Here is an 18,579-nt window from a genome sequence, read left to right on the forward strand (position 1 = left end):
TAATTCCTCCTCGAGCCTCACCATCAAGAATCAAGCATCAAATATCAAGAACACCCCCAAAGGAAGCATCACAAAAACTTTGCCTGGATCAAATTCCCAGGTAGAGTCTCTCTCTCTCTCTCGCTCGCTCGCTCTCTCGCTCTCTCTCGCTCTCTCTGCCAGTCCTGGGGCTTGAACTTAGGGCCTGGGCACTATCCCTAAGCTTCTTTTGCTCAAGGCTAACATTCTACCACTTGAGCCACAATGCCACTTCCAGCCTTTTGTTTGTGTGGTACTGAGGAATTGAACCCAGGGCTTCATGCATGCTGGGCAAGCATTCTACCACTAAGCTGCCTTCCCAGCTCCTAGCTTTTTTCATTGACACCTAAAATTATTTTTTAAGATTTATCTCCTTTACTAGAATGTGAGAAACCCAAAAGAAGAAGAAACTCCAGTGGGGAAAAGCTTATAAGCTATGCCATGGTCATTTAATAAATGTTTACTCAACTGAAAAGCTGAGGTGCCAGACTTTAAAGTCAGGCCCCACCACGTGAACCCCATTTTAGAATCGAACCCTGAGCCAATCAGATTTGTACCTGTGTTCTAATCTAGCTTGCACAGCTGATTGTTGTAACCTTGTTCTTTGCCTTTATAAGCCCTGTGTAATCACAGCTCGGGGCTTCCTCCTAACCTCCGCTGTGTCGGTGGGTAGGACGAGGCCCAAGTTGGCAGCTCGTTAAATAAAGCCTTGCCTTGCTTTTGCATTTCGGAGTGTCTGAATCTCGGTGGTCTTCTTGGGGGTGGTCTTGCGACTTGGCACAACAAAGCCACTTATACAATAGATATACTAACAAATAAAATTTGACTTATTTTTAACCAATCAGCAAGTTCTGTGAACTCCATTTCCAAAACACATGCTAAATCAAACTTTATTTTCTGTACTAACATAACCATACCATTCCAGCCTCTATCATCTTGCGTTTATTTTTTTTCAAATTTTTATTATCAAACTGATATACAGAGAGGTTAGTTTCATACATTAGGCATTGGATACATTACTTTTACTGTTTGTTACCTCGTCCCTCGTTGAAATGGAATACCAAAATTGAGAGACACAGGGTAAAAAAAGAAAAACAACTACAAAAGCAATACTTGCATTTAGAATACTGTCACAGCAGCCTGATTTTCCTACTTCCATCCCCCAAGCTAGACATACATACACCCCACACAAACACACACCCTCACTCACTATGCCCCAGTATTTACCTCTAACAAATGGGTCTTAGTAATATGCAAATTTTAATACTTAAAAATAGATTTTAAAATTCCTTTTTTTAAAATCCTCATTTGCAGGCAGGAACTGGTGGCTCACACTTGTAATCCTAACTACTCAGGAAGATGAGATCTGAGGATCAGGGTTTGAAGCCAGCCCAGGTAGGAAAGTCCATGAGACCGTTATCTCCAATAAACTACTCAGAAAAAGCTAAGTAGTGCTGTGATTCAAGTCATAAGAGTGCTAGCCCTGAGCACAGAGAGGCTCAGGGACAGTGCCCAAGCCAAGTTCAAGCCCCAGGACTGGCAACAACAACAACAAAACAATAATAATAATAATTCTCATTTGCTTCCTATTTTACTTAGACCAATGTTCAAACTCCAATGGCTCCTTATCATGCCCTATATGAGTGTTCTTCCAAGTTTTATTGTCTCCTTCTTCTTAAATCCTCCAATATAATTGCTTTTCCACCTCGGACTTTACACTGGCTCTTTCCTCTGCCTAGAAGACAGTAAGCTAGCTACTGTACCTCAGACTCAGCTCAAGCAAAAACTCTAAGTCAAAGAAGCTTCCTTGTCCCTAAGCATTCTCTATCATACAGCTGCACTGATGCTTCTGCAGTCATTACTACCATGAATTACATTCATTGGTTTGTTTTTTAAGTGTGTATAGTTATCTACTATCTCCTAGAGGACAGGAGCTGTATGTATCACCAAGGACATCCCCCAGGAGCTCAGCACCCCAAATGCTGTCCACGTAATAAGCGTGCCATAAGCACTTGTAAAACAAAAAAATAAACCAAGAAAAGTGACACATGTAAGATACACATAAAATAATAAAGTAAAAGATACAATCTACCCAACAAGACAGGAAATAGTGTGGTGTAACTGGGATCCATTACCTACAAGCATCAGGAATGTGTTTTTCATAACTCACAGGAAACAAGTCAAGTAGAACAATTTCACATGTGGTATACTAGCCCACACATGACATTGCAAACACTCTAATTTATAATGTACAAAGTATTGAACTTATTTTAAAGCCACTTGTCAAAGCACTTCTGACCATGGTACTAATCTGCAAATGATTAAATTTACACTCAAAATTTCAAGCTCTTCAGAAACAAGTCCTACCAATTTAAGAGGTCAGTCTTACATATAACATTTAAGAAGCACATACTATTCTTTCTTAGAAACAATGCTGCTTGAGCTAAAACCATGTAAAACACAGTAAGAAGTCAGCAGCCTCCTGTATAAAAATATAATCATGAAACCTACTGAAATCGTCTTAAGAAGGGAGAAAGTGGAAAGAGGGGTGAGGCTGATTGAGATACACTATCGATGTATGTAGAAATACCACAATGAAACCTCCCTTGTACCACTAACGTATGCTAATCAAAATCAGCGGCTTTTTTTTTTAACTACTTACTAACTAAAGTTTAGACTAAGGGAAAATGGTCAGTCACTACTTGTGAGTAATATGAATTTTGAATGTTTTATTTAAATACCATTCAACTACAGAAATTAAAAGAAGAAATTCAAGCAATGAAGATAAAACTTACATTTCAGTATCTTACATTTTATTCAATTAAATCTCACTGCTCAAGAAAATGATTTGTAAAATAAGCGAGAGTTAACTAGTGAAACAATTAGCATAACAGGATAAACACAATCATATTTTAGTAATCACTATTCACAGTTGCTGTGATATTAACAAAAACTCATTTCCTTTAAGTTTTTATGAGTAATTTTCAACAGCAGGGTCATCAAACATTAGATCTAGCCACACTTACCTTGGTATGGTAACACATTTAGTATTACAATTTTGAGTGGTGATGGCTTTCTCAAGCTCATCTAATCGTCCTGTTTTCTTTAGCTTCTTCACCAGACTTTTCACTGCTTTTTCACACCACTTCTCTTCCTGTCCATTCTGCTCTCCTCCTCCTGCTCCTCCAGAGCCGCCAGCTGATTTCTTCCACCCCAGCAGTCTCTTCACCACTGGAGGGGTGAATGGCAGGATGGACGACATGCTCGTAACCAAAGCAGCAATCCACACTGAAACCACTTTGTGAAGCTACCCTAGAAAAGACATTGAAACGTTAAACACTAACCTTAATATCAAATATGACTTCAACGGTATTCCTGAAAGCACTATAAAACAAGAAATTTAGACTGTTGCTTCCATAGAAAGTTCTCCATGAAAATGTCTTTACTACTTTAAACAAACTGTGAAAATAATTTTTTTTCATCTACTGTTATGAACACTCAGTGGATCCTGAAGTCCTGAGAACTTTATTTTTTGTTTCTCTGATACGTTCTGTCTGTTTTCTCTGCTATCCTTCATTTGTCTTTCTAGCAGTGCTATGTCAGGAAAGACATTCTGTCACTCACACTCTAAAATGTGGGTAACCTCTCTGCCATTGCTCCTTACCCATTCTTAGTCCTTCCAGAACTGATGCTTCTCTTTCCTTTGCCTTCATTTTGATAAAGTGTGAGGGGAAAGAAAACACACGTATTTAATCTGCTGTGTTTAACGAAGTTCCCAAAGCATCCTAAGGATGCCCAAAGTTTATTTTTATTAGGAAAAGGGGGAAAAATCCCCTAAAATAAGCTATTGTTAGTTATCAATAAAACATTCTATGTTTAAAAAACAAAAGTGTGTGTGCCAGTTCTGGGGCCTGAGTACTGTCCCTGAGCTTTTGTGCTCATAACTAGCACTCTACCACTTGAGCTATTGCTCCACTTCTGATGTTTTAATTGGAGATAATAATCTCATGGACTTTCCAACACAGGCTGGCTTTGAACCCTGAGCCTCAAATCTCAACCTCATAAGTAGCTAGGATTACAGTTACGAGTCACCAGTGCCCAATAGAAATCTGCATTTTTTTTTATTTTTTATTTTTGGCCAGTCCTGGGCCTTGGACTCAGGGCCTGAGCACTGTCCCTGGCTTCTTTTTGCTCAAGGCTAGCACTCTGCCACTTGAGCCACAGCACCACTTCTGGCCATTTTCTGTATATGTGGTGCTGGGGAATCGAACACAGGGCCTCATGTATACGAGGCAAGCACTCTTGCCACTAGGCCATATCCCCAGCCCAGAAATCTGCATTTTGAAAAGGAGAAATAGGTGGTATAGGTGAAAGAAACAGACCCAAGAGACCAGACATGTCAGTTGCCAGATGCTGAGGCTGGACAGTAAAAATAAAAGAAAAACTTCCACTCAGATATCCTGGATGTTAAACTGTCAAGACTGGGGAAGAGCAGAACTGCAGAAACCTGGGGCAAGTATCAGTAGCAGAAAGATATCTCATTTATCACAAAAGCCTTAGGCAGGACTAGAGAGCAAAATGACTTGATAATGACCTAGGAACTGAGAGCTGGGCTATAGCAAAATCTTCCATGGTTCAGAAACCTGGTGACCCAAAAGAGGGGTACAGGAGTGGGAAAAAGGACAAGCCTTGGTCAGATTCTCAAGACACTTTAACTCAAATAAATGTTCCAAGAAAGCCCAGAATTAGGTCAACTACACACTTACTTAGCCACACAGTCTATCAAATTAACATAAAAAAATGGACTACTTTCTGAAAGCATTCAATCAAAAATCAGAAGGTATCAGTAGTAGTAAATAGTCAAAGATCAAAGATAATCAGAGAGGATCTCGATGTTGGAATAATCAGACTTTAAATTAACCATACTAAAAATACCAAAGGACAAAATGGAAGAGATAGACAGCATGCATAATGAATTAAGAGAATTTCATAATAAACATTAAAGCCATAAAAACATCACAAGGAAATGTTAGAAATGAAAAATACAGTATTATATAGATTCTATTCATTTTAATAACACAGAAAACAGAAGTGAACTTTTAGACCAAACTAAAGTACCCTAATTGAAGCACAAATTCTGTGGAAAAAATTCACAATATCCAGGATTAAATGTCAATTGGGTCCGTTTAAGTGTATACTCTTTTCAATTTGTGCCTATCAAAATTCTAACAAATGCTCTGTTCCTATGAAACTGAGCAAGGTATGGTAATTTTGGTTCAGTTGGGGGAGGGGGGGAGACAGAAGAAGTGTAAGTTCAAGGCCAGACTGGGTAGCATAGAGAAACCCTGTCTTAACCAAAAGAAAAAACCACTAAGACAATACTAAAATTTACACACAAAAAGGCCCAGAATAATCAAGCCATCTTGAAAAAGAGAAAAGAAGTGAGAAGACCTATATAACCTTATAAGACTCACTAATATCAAGGTGTGGTGGCAGTCACCTATAAACTCAGCATTCAGAAGGCTGAAGCAGAATTTCAAGTTCTAGAAAACAGCCAGGATTACAGAGCAAGACTGCCTCTAAAGAAAAATTATGAGACAAATAAGCAGATTTACAACTAAGAGTATAAAACATAAGGAAAAAGTAACTTCTAGGAACAGAGCTGAGACTAGTGTCACATCTGAAACACAGTCCTTGTCCCTTGTCTTAAGAGTTCTAGGACAGAAAGCTGGCCTTGATTTATTGGTGGGGACCAATAGTACCACCATTAATTAGTACCTACGTAAAAAATGTGCCCCACCTGGATCTTAGAGAGATTTGGGTGTCGGGCTTCCTCATTACTGTTAGGGAGTTTGAGTTTCCCTAGGTGGACTGTAAATTCCTTTCAGGACTACTATCAAGTTCTGGGGAAGGGAAAGATTCCCTCAACAGCTTGTCATAGTAAAGGACAAATTCTCCAGCATAAGAGATGAGAAGATTAAGGTTCTTGAGGGTGTCTGTATCCTAGTGGCTTGACTGTATCTATAAAAAAAATTTTTTTTAATGTAAACCTACCACACAGACACAATCAATTCATTTTCCACTAAGGAAGGCATCGTCAATCATCTACTTTTCAGTATCTCTTCAATAACATGTAAAATAAATAAACCTCATATCATTATTACTATCTCATATCATCCTGAATAGGAAAACAGAATCTTAAGCTGTTGGAGAAAAATACAGAATATTTTCATGAACTTAAAACAAAGCTCTAGCCATGAAGCAAATCTACAAAAATCATCAAAATCAAAAATGCTTATTAAAAGACATGATTGAAAAAGGATAAGGCAAAGAACAGATTGGTAAAATGTAATGCATACATCTGGCAAAGGACTACTGACTAAAATATACAAAGAACTCCTGTAAATCAATTGATATTAATGATCTCTTAGTATATTCCTTTGTCCTATTTTATAAAATTGCTGTAACTGGGCCTTTTCCTAGTTAACAAAAATCTAAGTATTGTTTTCGGGACAAAACCTGGACGTATAAAATGGCATCTGATACTTATTTGAGGCAATGACAGCATGGTTGCTTTAACAGATCTGTAAGCTTAGTAAAAATGAAATGCTAAGCATAATCTTAATAAGAAAGTCTTTGAATCCTAAAAGGATCCTTCTTAATACACTACGGCTTTAGCATGGTTTTAGAATATAACAATCACAATCCAAATAATAGTCACTTCTCAAAGAAAAGGATGTTAAACACACACACACACACACACACACAAAAACTGTGAGTCCTGAAACTCCACTCACTTTCCCAAGAGTCTTCCAAGAGAAGCAACACAGTATACCGTTTGATCATTTGACCACAGACCTCATTTTAGAGACATGTGAAGTCCTTCTCAATGTACCTCTGTCAACACTGACAGCCCTGCAGTGTAGACACCAAAAATGTAAAACGAATGAATAAACAGGATTATGTGCCTTTGTTTAGTAATACAGCACAAATGATGGGAAAGACATTTGCTCAGTTAGAGAACTGTAAGGCAATTATAGGAACAACTAGAACCTGTCAGGAGCCCCATTAAACTGTCTTCAGTGGTAGCCTCTGCAATAAAACACCTAAATAAGCATGATAGTATATAAAGTTTCAACTTGGCAAAACAAAACAAATACACAAAACACCATACACCATCAAACACATCTGCCAACTAGAAGCTAGGGACTAACAGGCAGCAAAATTATACTGGCGACCTTTGGCCTCTGCTAAATTTCTGCTCTGCACCACCAAGAATGTGCTGTGGAACTATATAATGCCATGTGACAGTCTTATCCTAGTAGAGAACATGATTAATTCAACCTTTGGAAGGGAGAGGTATCACAAAAATAAATGACAGCAGGACTGAAGCTGAAACGGAGAGATAGCATACAGGCAGAAAGTTCAGCATGTTTTGTAAAGACAGGAAATTTTGAAGTAGCTACAAAAATACTTAGGTTATTACCAGAATATGGAGTAATATGGTGAAACATGGTGGTAGGAAAGAAGGGGACAATAAGCCCAGTTCTGATTACAAACACAACAGGATAATTCGGCTTTTTCAGAGGCAATTCACATGTGATGGCCCAACTGGATATGGATACCTTAGGGAAAAGGAGGATTTCAAAAGTATCTGATGCATCTACCTGCTATACACTGACCACTATGAGAAACACCTTACAGCGGACTTGAAAGGTAAGACTCCAGGGTCAGTTTTATGCACACCATTATGTAAGTAGCTGTGTCCCTTCCAAAGTCAAGAGGCTGAAAGGAAATACAACAGACTTGGCAGAGTATGTATCAAGCTAGACAAAAACAAGCATATACCAAGAACAAACAGAGAAGACAACCTCCAAAGCTACTTTCTGGGGACTACTTGCTGTATCTTTTTTCTTTTCTTTTTTTTGTCAGCTGTAGGACTTGAACTCAGGGCCTGAGCGCTGTCCCTGATCCTCTTCACGCTCAAGGCTAGTGCTTTACCACTTGAGCCACAGCACCACTTTCTACCTTTTGAGTGGCTAATTGGAGACAGGAGTCCCCTGGGGACTTTTCTGCCTGAGCTGAGCTAGCTTCCAACTGTGATCTTCAGATCTCATCCTCCTAAGTAGCAAGGATTACAGGCATGAGCCAGGCACCAGCTTCTTCCCACAATCTTACCCTTACAATAAATCCATCCTTTTGTTAAGTTAGTAGGGCTGAACCTTGTGAGAAAATCTTTTTAAAAAAGAATCCATCTGAAAGTAATTCTATTTTTTACTGAATTATTCCATTCACAAAATTTTAGCCTAAACATAGATAAAAATTAAACTTTTGTACAATGAGCAAAAATAAAGAGATTGTGAGTAACAGAAAGAATCCTGAATAGTTTATGTTACACTTTACTTAGGAGAAATGTTTCTTAGGTGCCCATATATATTCTTAATAGAAATGAAAACATCTGAAATTTAAGCCTATTCTAAGTCATCTGACTGACCACATGACCTGGTACTACCATATGATTTCAGTGTCCCATGTCTTAACCACATCAGTAATGATCAATGTGGAACTGGGTCAACAGTTACTACTCTTAACCTTTCCTATCTGGAGACTCGTGGCTGCTAATATCCAATTTTCTCTGGACAATTTTTAAATGTCACAAAATAATATTTGTCAGTAATGCTGGTAATGCATTTCAACTGGATGAACATTTACTTTATTTAAAATCACAGAAGTATTACATTTAACCAGAGTCTGAAATATAAACTGAGTATAGGATGACCAAGAAGACAAGCAACAGGTTCCTAGTAACCAAATGGAATTAAAAATCATAGATTTATAAACAATTTGTTATCAAAATCCAAATGAGTCATCTGGGGAACACACAAGTCTCCATCAAACTCTTTAGTTAGCTTTCTTCAACATTGGAAAGTACTGGAAACTAAGTTTAGATGCTAATTATTTCTAACTCCAGCAATAAAGTGATATTTATTGGATGCAGGTTTCAAAACAACAAAGTCTTTACCTTTATAGCTGTAAGAAAACTTAAGAAATGGTATATGAGTTAAAACTGGGATTCTACAATTACTCATTGGAAAGTTTCAATTAATTAACAAGTTGGATTACCCTGGATTTCTAGTAAATAGTCTTCAGGTTATTAATAATTCTGTAACAATTTGACAAGTAGCATTCTCTGATGTTGTATGCAACTAGAGTTCATATTCTTTGTAGTCTTCAATTGTGCTGTACTTCCCGCACATTCTTACTCTGATATAAACACAATCCCTGAATGTGTTACAAAAACTCTCCAAATGGTTGCTTCATTTTCTAATATTATCTTCTAGAATGTACAAATTTATATTTCAATGTATTTTGTGATAAAACTGCTTCTTTATAAGATATCTCATTCTCCTAACATAGAACACAGAATAGTACACCTATTGGTGTACTTGTTTACACTCAGAACCATATGGGCCAAGTACTGTGCTGACAAATCTTGACTTTATGAAAAGAATCCCTCTACATATTCTTACACATTTTACTTTTTATACATAGGTTTCTAACATAACAGAAATTTGTTTTTACAAGATGATGAGTTAGCCTATTTTATCAGCACTGTTTGTTAAAGTTTGTTTTAATAATCCTTAATGCCACTTCTGTCATATATTGAATCCCTATTAAATAAAGGTCTTATTGTGTGAGCTTTCTATTCTGTTCACATTAGTGTATTTGTCTGTACTTAGCAACAATTTTAATTACAAATGTTCTCTTGATATTGCCAGGCTGAGCACCTGTTTGTTATTTTAAGTTCACACATACACACACATACACACACACACCTGCAGGAGTTTGACTGGATGTGCAATGAATTTATATTAATTTGTGGAGAACTAACACATTTGTTAAAACCAATGTCCTCGTTAGGAAAACGTGATGTTTTCATTTATTTTGGACTCAAAATAAATAAAACTTGTGCAGCCTTTTGCCACAAAAGCTCAAACAATCTTGTTGATTTACTTCTTCCTCCAGGCACCTTCGTTTTTGTTGAGAATTGAATGCTATTTTAAAAAACAAAAACTGCCAAGCATTGGTGGCTCATGCCTATGATCCTAGCTATCCAGGAGGCTGATACCTGAAGATCACTGATCAAAGCCAGTCAGTGCAGACAAATCCAGGAGACTCTGAACTCCAATTAACAAGGAAAGAGGCTGGACTTGAGGCATGATTCAAACAGCAATGAGTGAAAAAGTTAACTGAGTACATGAGGTATTGAGTTCAAGTCCCAATACTGATCAATAGAGAGAGAAAGGAAGGATGAAGGAGGGGAGGGGTGGGGAGGAGAGGAAACAAAGGGGGGAAGAAAGGGGAAGAGGGAAGAAAGAAGGGGAGAAAGTGGAGGGGGGAGGGAAGAGGCAAGGAGGGGAGGGAGGTTGGCAGTATATACAGTTTTAGGGGTAGAGTGTGTGTCTAGCATGCATCAACAAATCAATAAGTTGCCAGATGCCAGTGGTTCACGCCTGAAATCCTAGCTACTCAGCAAACTGAGATCTGAGAATCATGGTTTAAAGCCAATGCCAGCAGAGAATCCAATGCCAGCAGGGAAGTCAGAGAGATTCTTATAGACCCAGGCCCTGAGTTCAAGCCCCAGGACTCTAATAAATATTGCAAAGTGAACACAGTTCTCAGAATACAAATAGCTAATGAAACATGAGGAAATGTTCAACAGGTTCAGCCATAAAGGATATAAAAAACCCACACTAAAGTTCTCAGTTAGAATGGCATCCATCAAAAATTAACAACCAAATACTGGTAGAGAGTCAGGGAGGTAAGAGGAGGAGAAGGAGAATGTAAACTAATGCAACTGCTATGGAAATCAGTATGGAGGTTCTCTAAAAAAACAAAACAAAAAATGGGAAATGGCACTGTGGCTCAAAGTGGTAGAGAGCTGGCCTTGAACAAAAGAGCTCAGGGACAGTGCAGTGCCCAGGCCCCGAGTTCAAGCCCCACAAATGACAAAAAAAAAAAAAAGGAAAAAATGGACCTGCCATACCACTACTTAGCATATACTTGAGAATAAAACTGATATTCCAGAAAGATACCTGCATTACCTATGTTTATTTTTATTATCGGCCAAGGTACCTAACAGAAGAATAAAGATGGAGTATATACTTACTGTGGAATATTATACAGCCAAATATAAAATATCATTTGTACAGAGAGGACATCAAATTTGTTAAGTCTGCCCAGGAAAAACTGACCCCTTCCCTATAAGTCCTCACTCCTACCCAGGTAACTGGCACACCTGGGGGCAGTGGGCGGTGTTCTATGCTCTGAGGTCATGGCTCAAGCCACCTCCTTCCTGCCCTTCCCTGTGGCCACACCTCCTCACCACCCTCTCTATATAATCTCCATCATTAGTTCCACCTCCTGCCTTTCCCTTTCCTTCCCTTACCCTTCTCCCCTTTTCCCTTCCCCTACATCCCTTGTACCCCCTGCACCCTCTACCTAGTGCAGGCCAGCAGTACTCTCTCCCCACAATAAACTCTTGTTTTCTGCCTGAACCACATGGTGGTCTCCTTGTGCTGAAACTTACAAAATTGAGCAAGACAAGCTTCACCATATACTGTATATCTTCATTCATATGTAGAATCTAGATCTCGAAAAAATACTTGTTCATGGCATGTATACATTTCTGACTGGGGTGAGATAGATTGATAGCATGGGTTTAATTTTTATTTCCTTTATGGCTAAGGATGTTGATATACTGATATATGTGTGTATATATATATATCAGTATATGTATATGTGTATATATATCTACATTTATCGGTATATTTACCTATAACTTGAGTCTAAGAGATTAATCCGAAGAAAAAAGAAGAGAAAAAGAGGATGGATTATTTTGAAATATATCACCAAATATATAAAAACAGAAAGAACCTCAATGAAAGCTGATCAATAGGAGGTGAGGGTGAGGAAAGACAAACAGGCTCTGCTGGAGTTTAGTAGGAGGGTCTTGGGCTAATAAGTAAATGAAGTGGATTGAATGTATGAAAACAGAACGCTGAAACTATTTGGGGAAGGAGGGCAGGGAAAGGGACAATGAGAGATGAAGTGAGACTGATTAAACTATGAGTGCAATGTCATACCCAACCCCATTTAACTGAAGTCACTAATTAAAATAAACAGAATTCTTTGTCCTTCCATCTAGCTGTCAAGTCATAGCATGTAAGTATTTAGTAAGATATAAGAAATACAATTGTTCTGTTCTATGCATACCTTTCTGCTCCTATTTCCTATCTGCTGCTTCTCTCAGATTACCACTATTCTGATTTTTACCACAATCACTGAAGTTTTGTTTCACAGAATAGCAAATAATAGTTCTGTATACTTTGCAAATATATGAGCATTCATCTCAATGGCTCTCATCCCTCAGCATTGTAAGTACTCTTGCCAATACATATATAATCCTGAATCTTACTTCACTCTTTCAGCTGACATTCAGCATACCATGTATGGCACTGTCCATTCTCCTCCTGATGACTACTTAAGATTGCTAGTTTTCCACTGTTACAACCTGTCATGATTAGTCTGATATGTTTTGTTTTTTTCACACCATATAAAAGCTGTTCTGGTGCATAAACTTTCAAACTTCTTAACCAAAAGAGCCCTACAGTGAGAAAGACTTTACACTGCAACTAAATGTACACACACAAGGAGACATTTCCCCATATGCTGTACTCCATTTCTCTAAATGAAAGAACCATTAGTAAGGAGGAAGTCAATTTAGTGGATCCTGGGATGTATCCATTAGATTATAAAAAAAACAGACTTTAATTCTGTTTCTGTCACAACTATCTCCCATTATAGATCATCAAAAAACAGTGTAAGGGGCTGGGAATATGGCCTAGTGGCAAGAGTGCTTGACTCGTATACATAAAGCCCTGGGTTCGATTCCTCAGTACCACATATATCGAAAAAGCCAAAGTGGTGCTGTGGCTCAAGTGGTAGAGTGCTAGCCTTGAGCAAAAAGAAGCCAGGGACAGTGCTCAAGCTCTGAGTTCAGGCCCCAGGACTGGCAAAAAACAACAAACAAACAAAAAAACAGTGTAAGGAAGCCACAACCTTACCATATATATTATACTAACTGATAGTACCAGTTGACAGTCAGTCTCCCTAGAGAACCATAAGTTCTATTTTACCCATACAGACATGACCTAGTTCCTCTAATTTTGGCAAATAGGAGGATGAGTACAATGGAAGAGGTTGTGGTATTTGTAAGCCTAAAGAAACAGAATATTCTCACAATTAGCAACTTTCCAGGATTCTATTCCTAGGAACCACTGCTCACATTCACCAACTTTTCCTTAACTCACAGCAGTGATTTATACATTCTGGACTTGCCCTTTTTTCTTTAGTATTGGGGTTTGAACTCAGAATCTTGTGCTTGCTGTTACTCCACCAGTGCTGGATATGAACTAATCTTTGCTAAATATACATGCTCCACATATCTTCAGAGAGTGTCCTTTCATGGTATTTTTAAATACTTCAGTAAATACTTTTTTTTTTTGGGGGGGGGGGGAGACTTGAACTCAGGTTCTGAGCGCTGGCCCTGAGCTTTTTCACTCAAGGCTAGTGCTCTACCACTTTGAGCCACAGTGGAGCTGTAGTTAAGTTAGACATAAAAGAACCTAATGGACTCTCCTGCACAGGCTGGCTTCAAATCATGATCCTTACTTAGATCTAGCTAGGATTACAGACATGAGCCGCCAGCACCCAGCTCAGTATTTCACTTAATGTGATCAGATTTACCAATTACATTAAATCCTATTTTATAAAGTTGTACCATCTTAAAAATCCACATGCTGTGATCTAAAAATCAAATCTACATTTTACTTTTCATTTTCAGTTTTCTAATCTATTGGGAACATTTGCTTTTAGTTTGGGGGGGGGGGCAGCACTGGAGTTTGAACTAAGGGCCTCATAGGTAAGGAAGGCACAGGCTCCGTCTCAGATCTATTCTTCCAGTCCTCTTTTGCATTCGTTATTGAGATAAGGTGCTGCTTTTTCCCCAGGCTCATGCCTGAACTGCAATCCTGTTTTAAAAACTTCCCACTGTAGCCAGGATGAGAGGTGGGCACCATTATACCCAGCTTCTGTTGAGATGGAGCCCTGTGAACTTTATTGCCTGGGTTGGCCTGGGAACTTCGAGCTTCTGATCTCAGTCTCTTGAGAAGCTGAGATTGCAGTTATGAACCACCATGCCTGGCTTATTTGGAACTTACTTTATGTATAGTGTGAGTCATATATCTCCCTCTCCCCAATACAGATAAGCAAGTACATCAGCATTACTCACTGAAACTCCTCCCTGGCAATATATAATGCTACTTGCCTTCCTGGGGTCTTTTGTTTCCTTCCATTAATCTATATCTAAGGCAAACACCCATTGTGTCTTAACCAGTAAAGTAATATACTATGTCTTGATATCTGACAAAGTAAATTCCCTTTCACCTGCTGGGATTTTAATTGGAATGAGACTGAATTTATAAATAAATAGAGGAAAACAGGCATCTTTATAATACTGTATATTCCCATAAACACAAGATTTTCTTCTCACAATTTGAATTATATGAGTCTTAAAATCTTCTCCATTCAGTCCCAAACATGTTTTTGTTTTTTCCTAGGTATTTTGTACTTTGTGTTTCCATTTTAAATGCCACATATTTTAAATTTAAACTTTGTGTGATGCTGACATACAAATGCATTGACTTTCATACATCAACTTTTAAAGTAACTTTATTGAGGCATAACTTACATACAATAAAGTGCACAGATGTTAAGTATGAAGTTTGATGGATTCTAACAAACGTTTATATTATATAACCACCATTCCAAAACACTTTCATAATCTGAGAAGGTGCTCTTGTGTACCTTTTCTGTCAATTCACCTCTTCTATCCCATGCAACTCTTTAATTTCTAAAACCAAGTTTTATCTTAAACTGTTCTAGAAATTTATATGAATAGGATTACTATTCTGATTTACTGCACCTTAGTAAAAGACACTACAGAATTCTGGGAACTATATACACAAATAAAATAAATGTTTTCTGATATATCTGAAGCATCAAGAACCCTCCAACATCTCTACAGAGGAACTAGAAAAACTCTAGTTTTAATTGGACTTAAACATCACAAGAAAGTGAAGCAGAATAAATTTAGAAATAGTTATCTAAGTCAGATGTTAGGTGTAGAATGGTGGGAAGTTTTATACAGGTAGTAAGTTCCTCTAATTTGTAATTTAAATGATACATAGTGTAGTCTCTTGCCAGCCTACCCCTTGCCACCCAGTTGCCTTTCCAAAGTACCGTTACTTGTATATTGTTCATATATAAGCAACTCTGCATATATTCATAACCTTTTAGAAAAATGGTCATATATTTTACTTAATACATCTTGTAGATTGTTCCATGTCAATACAAAGTGAGTTTTTTTCTAGTACTCTTTGTATGTCACCAGAACTCTACTGGTAGATGTTTAGGTTATTTTCAGCAGTGATGTTTACTTGTCATCTGTTTCCTCCAATACTTCCACGTGTTCAAAGTAGGATGAACGGGCTTAATTTGTGTCTGTTCTAGCATGCTGTTTGTGTCACTTTAAGAAATCTAAGCTAGTTATTGTGGAGCATATCTGTAACCCAGCACTTGAGAAGCAAGGGCAGTTAGTACCTTAGTTGCAGCTCAGTACAGGCTATATACTAAGACCTTTCCCTCACTCCCTCAAAAGAAAGGGGGGAAGGAGGAGAGAGAAAAAGGGGCAGACAGACAAGACATAGATAAAGAAAAAAGAAAGCAATGGCAAACACTGACCAAAGCAGGATGATCACTGATTAAAGACCACTAACTTTGGCAGTTCATCTGAAGAGCAATAGGAAAGGGAATAAAACTGGCAAGTGCCTGCCTAATAAGTGTGAGGTCTTAGTTCAAACAACAATATCACTGAATGGGGTATAGTTCAGAACTGGTTAAAAATAAATAAACACAAGTTGACATCTACAACAGAGGAAGTAACTGAATATAGAAAGCAAAGAGATTGCTCTTTTAAAGGGTAGGAAGAAAAGAGAAATTTCAACTACGTTTAAGTTGCAGACAAAAACAAAGTACTCTCCAGTACATACATGATTTTTATTTCAAAAAAAATTCAGACTTCAGTATTTCAACATCAAATACTTCAAATATGATGGCTACAGCTTCAGAGGACTCCTACAGTCTCAATTTGGAAGTGTAAAAGTAACTTTATTAGATTGTTGGCATCTATGTTCAAATCACACAAAGTAAAAGAGTAACATCAATGATGATCTGTAATTTTACCAACTGTATTAGTCCAAATCATTAGTAACTAGAATAGAGTTTAAAACACATAAAATTTGTTTGAAAAAGCCAGGTGCCACCACGTGCTAGTGGCTCACACCCTGTAACCCTAGCTACTCAAGAAGCTGAGATCTGAGAATCAAGGGTTGAAGCCAGCAAGGGCAGGAAAGTATGTGAGTCTCATCTACAATTAACCAGCAAAAAGACAGAAGTGGAGTTATGACTCAAAGTGGGAGAGCACTGGCCTTGGCTGGGAAGAAGAAGGGATGGGGGGGGGGGGAGACAGGATAGGACAGTGTGTGAAAAAAGGGACAGTGACCAAGTGCACACATGTACACACAACATAAAATGTCTAAAAGAAGAATTGTCAATTTCCACTGTAACTAGCTCTTCCTGAAGTTACAAGCTAGAAGTGCAAACTATGAAACAAGCTGGCTCCATGACAATGATGGGTAATGTATCTTTTAAACAAAAACAAATAGAAAACACTCTTATGGGCAATTTTATGGACTGTCAAAGCATAATGTGAGACTAGTTTTAGCTCTAGAAGCAAGCTGTTAGTTGAGTGAAAGTCCACTTCACTTAGAAAACTCTGTACAGACTATCTGTTCTACAACCAACTTATATATACTACTTTCACCTTTAATGAGCTGTGTGGAACCCAAAGCTCTATAATCAGCTCATAAACATACATCTTACATACTGGCTTATCATTCTAAGCTCATAATTAAACACCATCACAAGACTATATAGGCCTACACTTAAGTCAGCAGGAGTATCAAATACTCTACTGGCACTCTGACTCTCCCAAGTCAGTCTTGCTTCTTTCCTGAAGCACTACCTAGCATTCAACTCAGTCTACAGGCATACAAGTTCAATTAACCAAGTCTAAAGTAGCACTGTCCAAAAGAATTCTTTTTTTCTTTTTCTTTTGCCAGTCCTGGGGCTTCAACTCAGGGCCTGGGTACTGTCCTTGAACCTCTCACCTCTCTGTGCTCAAAGCTAGCACTCTACCACTTGAGCCACAGTGCCACTTCTGGCCTTTTCTGTTTATGTGGTACTGAGGAATCGAACCCAGGTTTCATGCATACTAGGCAAGCACTCTACCACTAAGCTGCATTCCCAGTCCCAAAAGAATTTTCTACAATAATAAAAATGTCCTTTACCCAGCAGTCCAACACAGCCCTTAGTCACATATGGCTATCTAAATTTGGATTAAAATTTAATTAAAACTAAATAAAGGTAATACTCTGAGCCAAGTACCAGTGGTGAATGCCTACAATCCTAGCTACTCAAGAGATTTTGACTGAGGATCATAATTTGAAGCCATACTGAATAGAAAAGTCATTGAGAGCTAGGCACTGGTGGCTCCTACCTGTAATCCTAGCTACTAGGCAGCTGAGATAGGAGGACTGCAGTTCAAAGGCAGCCAGGCAGAAAAGTCCTTAAGACTCTTATCTCCAGTTAACCACCAGAAAACCAGAAGAGGTACTATGGTTCAAAGTGGTGGAGTATTAGCCTTGAGTGAAAAGCTCAGGGACTGTGCCCAGGCCCTGAGTTCAAGCCCCACAACCAACATCAGCAACAACAAAACAACAACAAAAAAGTCCTTGAGATTTCATCTCCAATTAACTACCAAAAACCGGAGTGGAAGCATATCTTGTGTACAGTACTGATCACCAGCAAGAAAACTGAGCAAAACGAGCAAGATTTGTGCAAGGCTCTGAGTTGAAGCCCCCAAGTCAGGGGAAAATATCAATTCCTCAGTCACAATAGCTGAATTTCAAGGGCTAAATAGTTGCATGTGGCTGGCAGCTACCTAATAAATAAATGCAAAACAGACTCTTGTAAGACCTACTGCTCCCCAGTGCTGGGAGTTAGAATGAAGAAAACTGGTTAGGCAGGACTTCAACTGCCCATTCACATAGTTTATCTTTTTATGTTTTGCAATTCTCCGTATTTCTTTTTAAGGCGTTCTGTTTGCTGCTATGTGCACAGATGTGTGTGTGCTTCCAGTGGGAAAACTACTCAGAGCAGAAACTGACAAGGCACAAATCTCAAGCAAAAGCTGGACCCTTCTGGTAACTAATATAACCTAACTACCTATTTGCAAAGTATTTAAGGAGTTGGTCTACACATAGAAAATATGCATTCATAGCCACTAATAATATATATGTCATCAACACAAATATTTCA

At 38.2% G+C, this 18,579-nt stretch overlaps 1 protein-coding gene across 3 annotated transcripts in view; it reads right to left on the reverse strand.

Moving 5' to 3' along the window:
- Window positions 1-18,579, reverse strand: part of Smad2 (SMAD family member 2) — a 66,285-nt gene that overhangs the window by 40,672 nt on the left and 7,034 nt on the right. For 2 of the 3 annotated variants that reach the window (XM_048363714.1, XM_048363715.1), the window contains exon 2: window positions 3,045-3,330. In XM_048363714.1, coding sequence (XP_048219671.1) covers window positions 3,045-3,280 — 236 coding nt within the window. In that variant the 5' untranslated portion in view covers window positions 3,281-3,330. Of the gene's footprint in view, window positions 1-3,044; window positions 3,331-5,818; window positions 6,098-18,579 lie in introns of those variants that run through there. The other variant, XM_048363716.1, reaches the window with a different exon arrangement.

The sequence above is a fragment of the Perognathus longimembris genome, chromosome 15 (genome assembly GCF_023159225.1).
Source record: "Perognathus longimembris pacificus isolate PPM17 chromosome 15, ASM2315922v1, whole genome shotgun sequence".
Taxonomy (NCBI): Eukaryota; Metazoa; Chordata; class Mammalia; order Rodentia; family Heteromyidae; genus Perognathus; species Perognathus longimembris.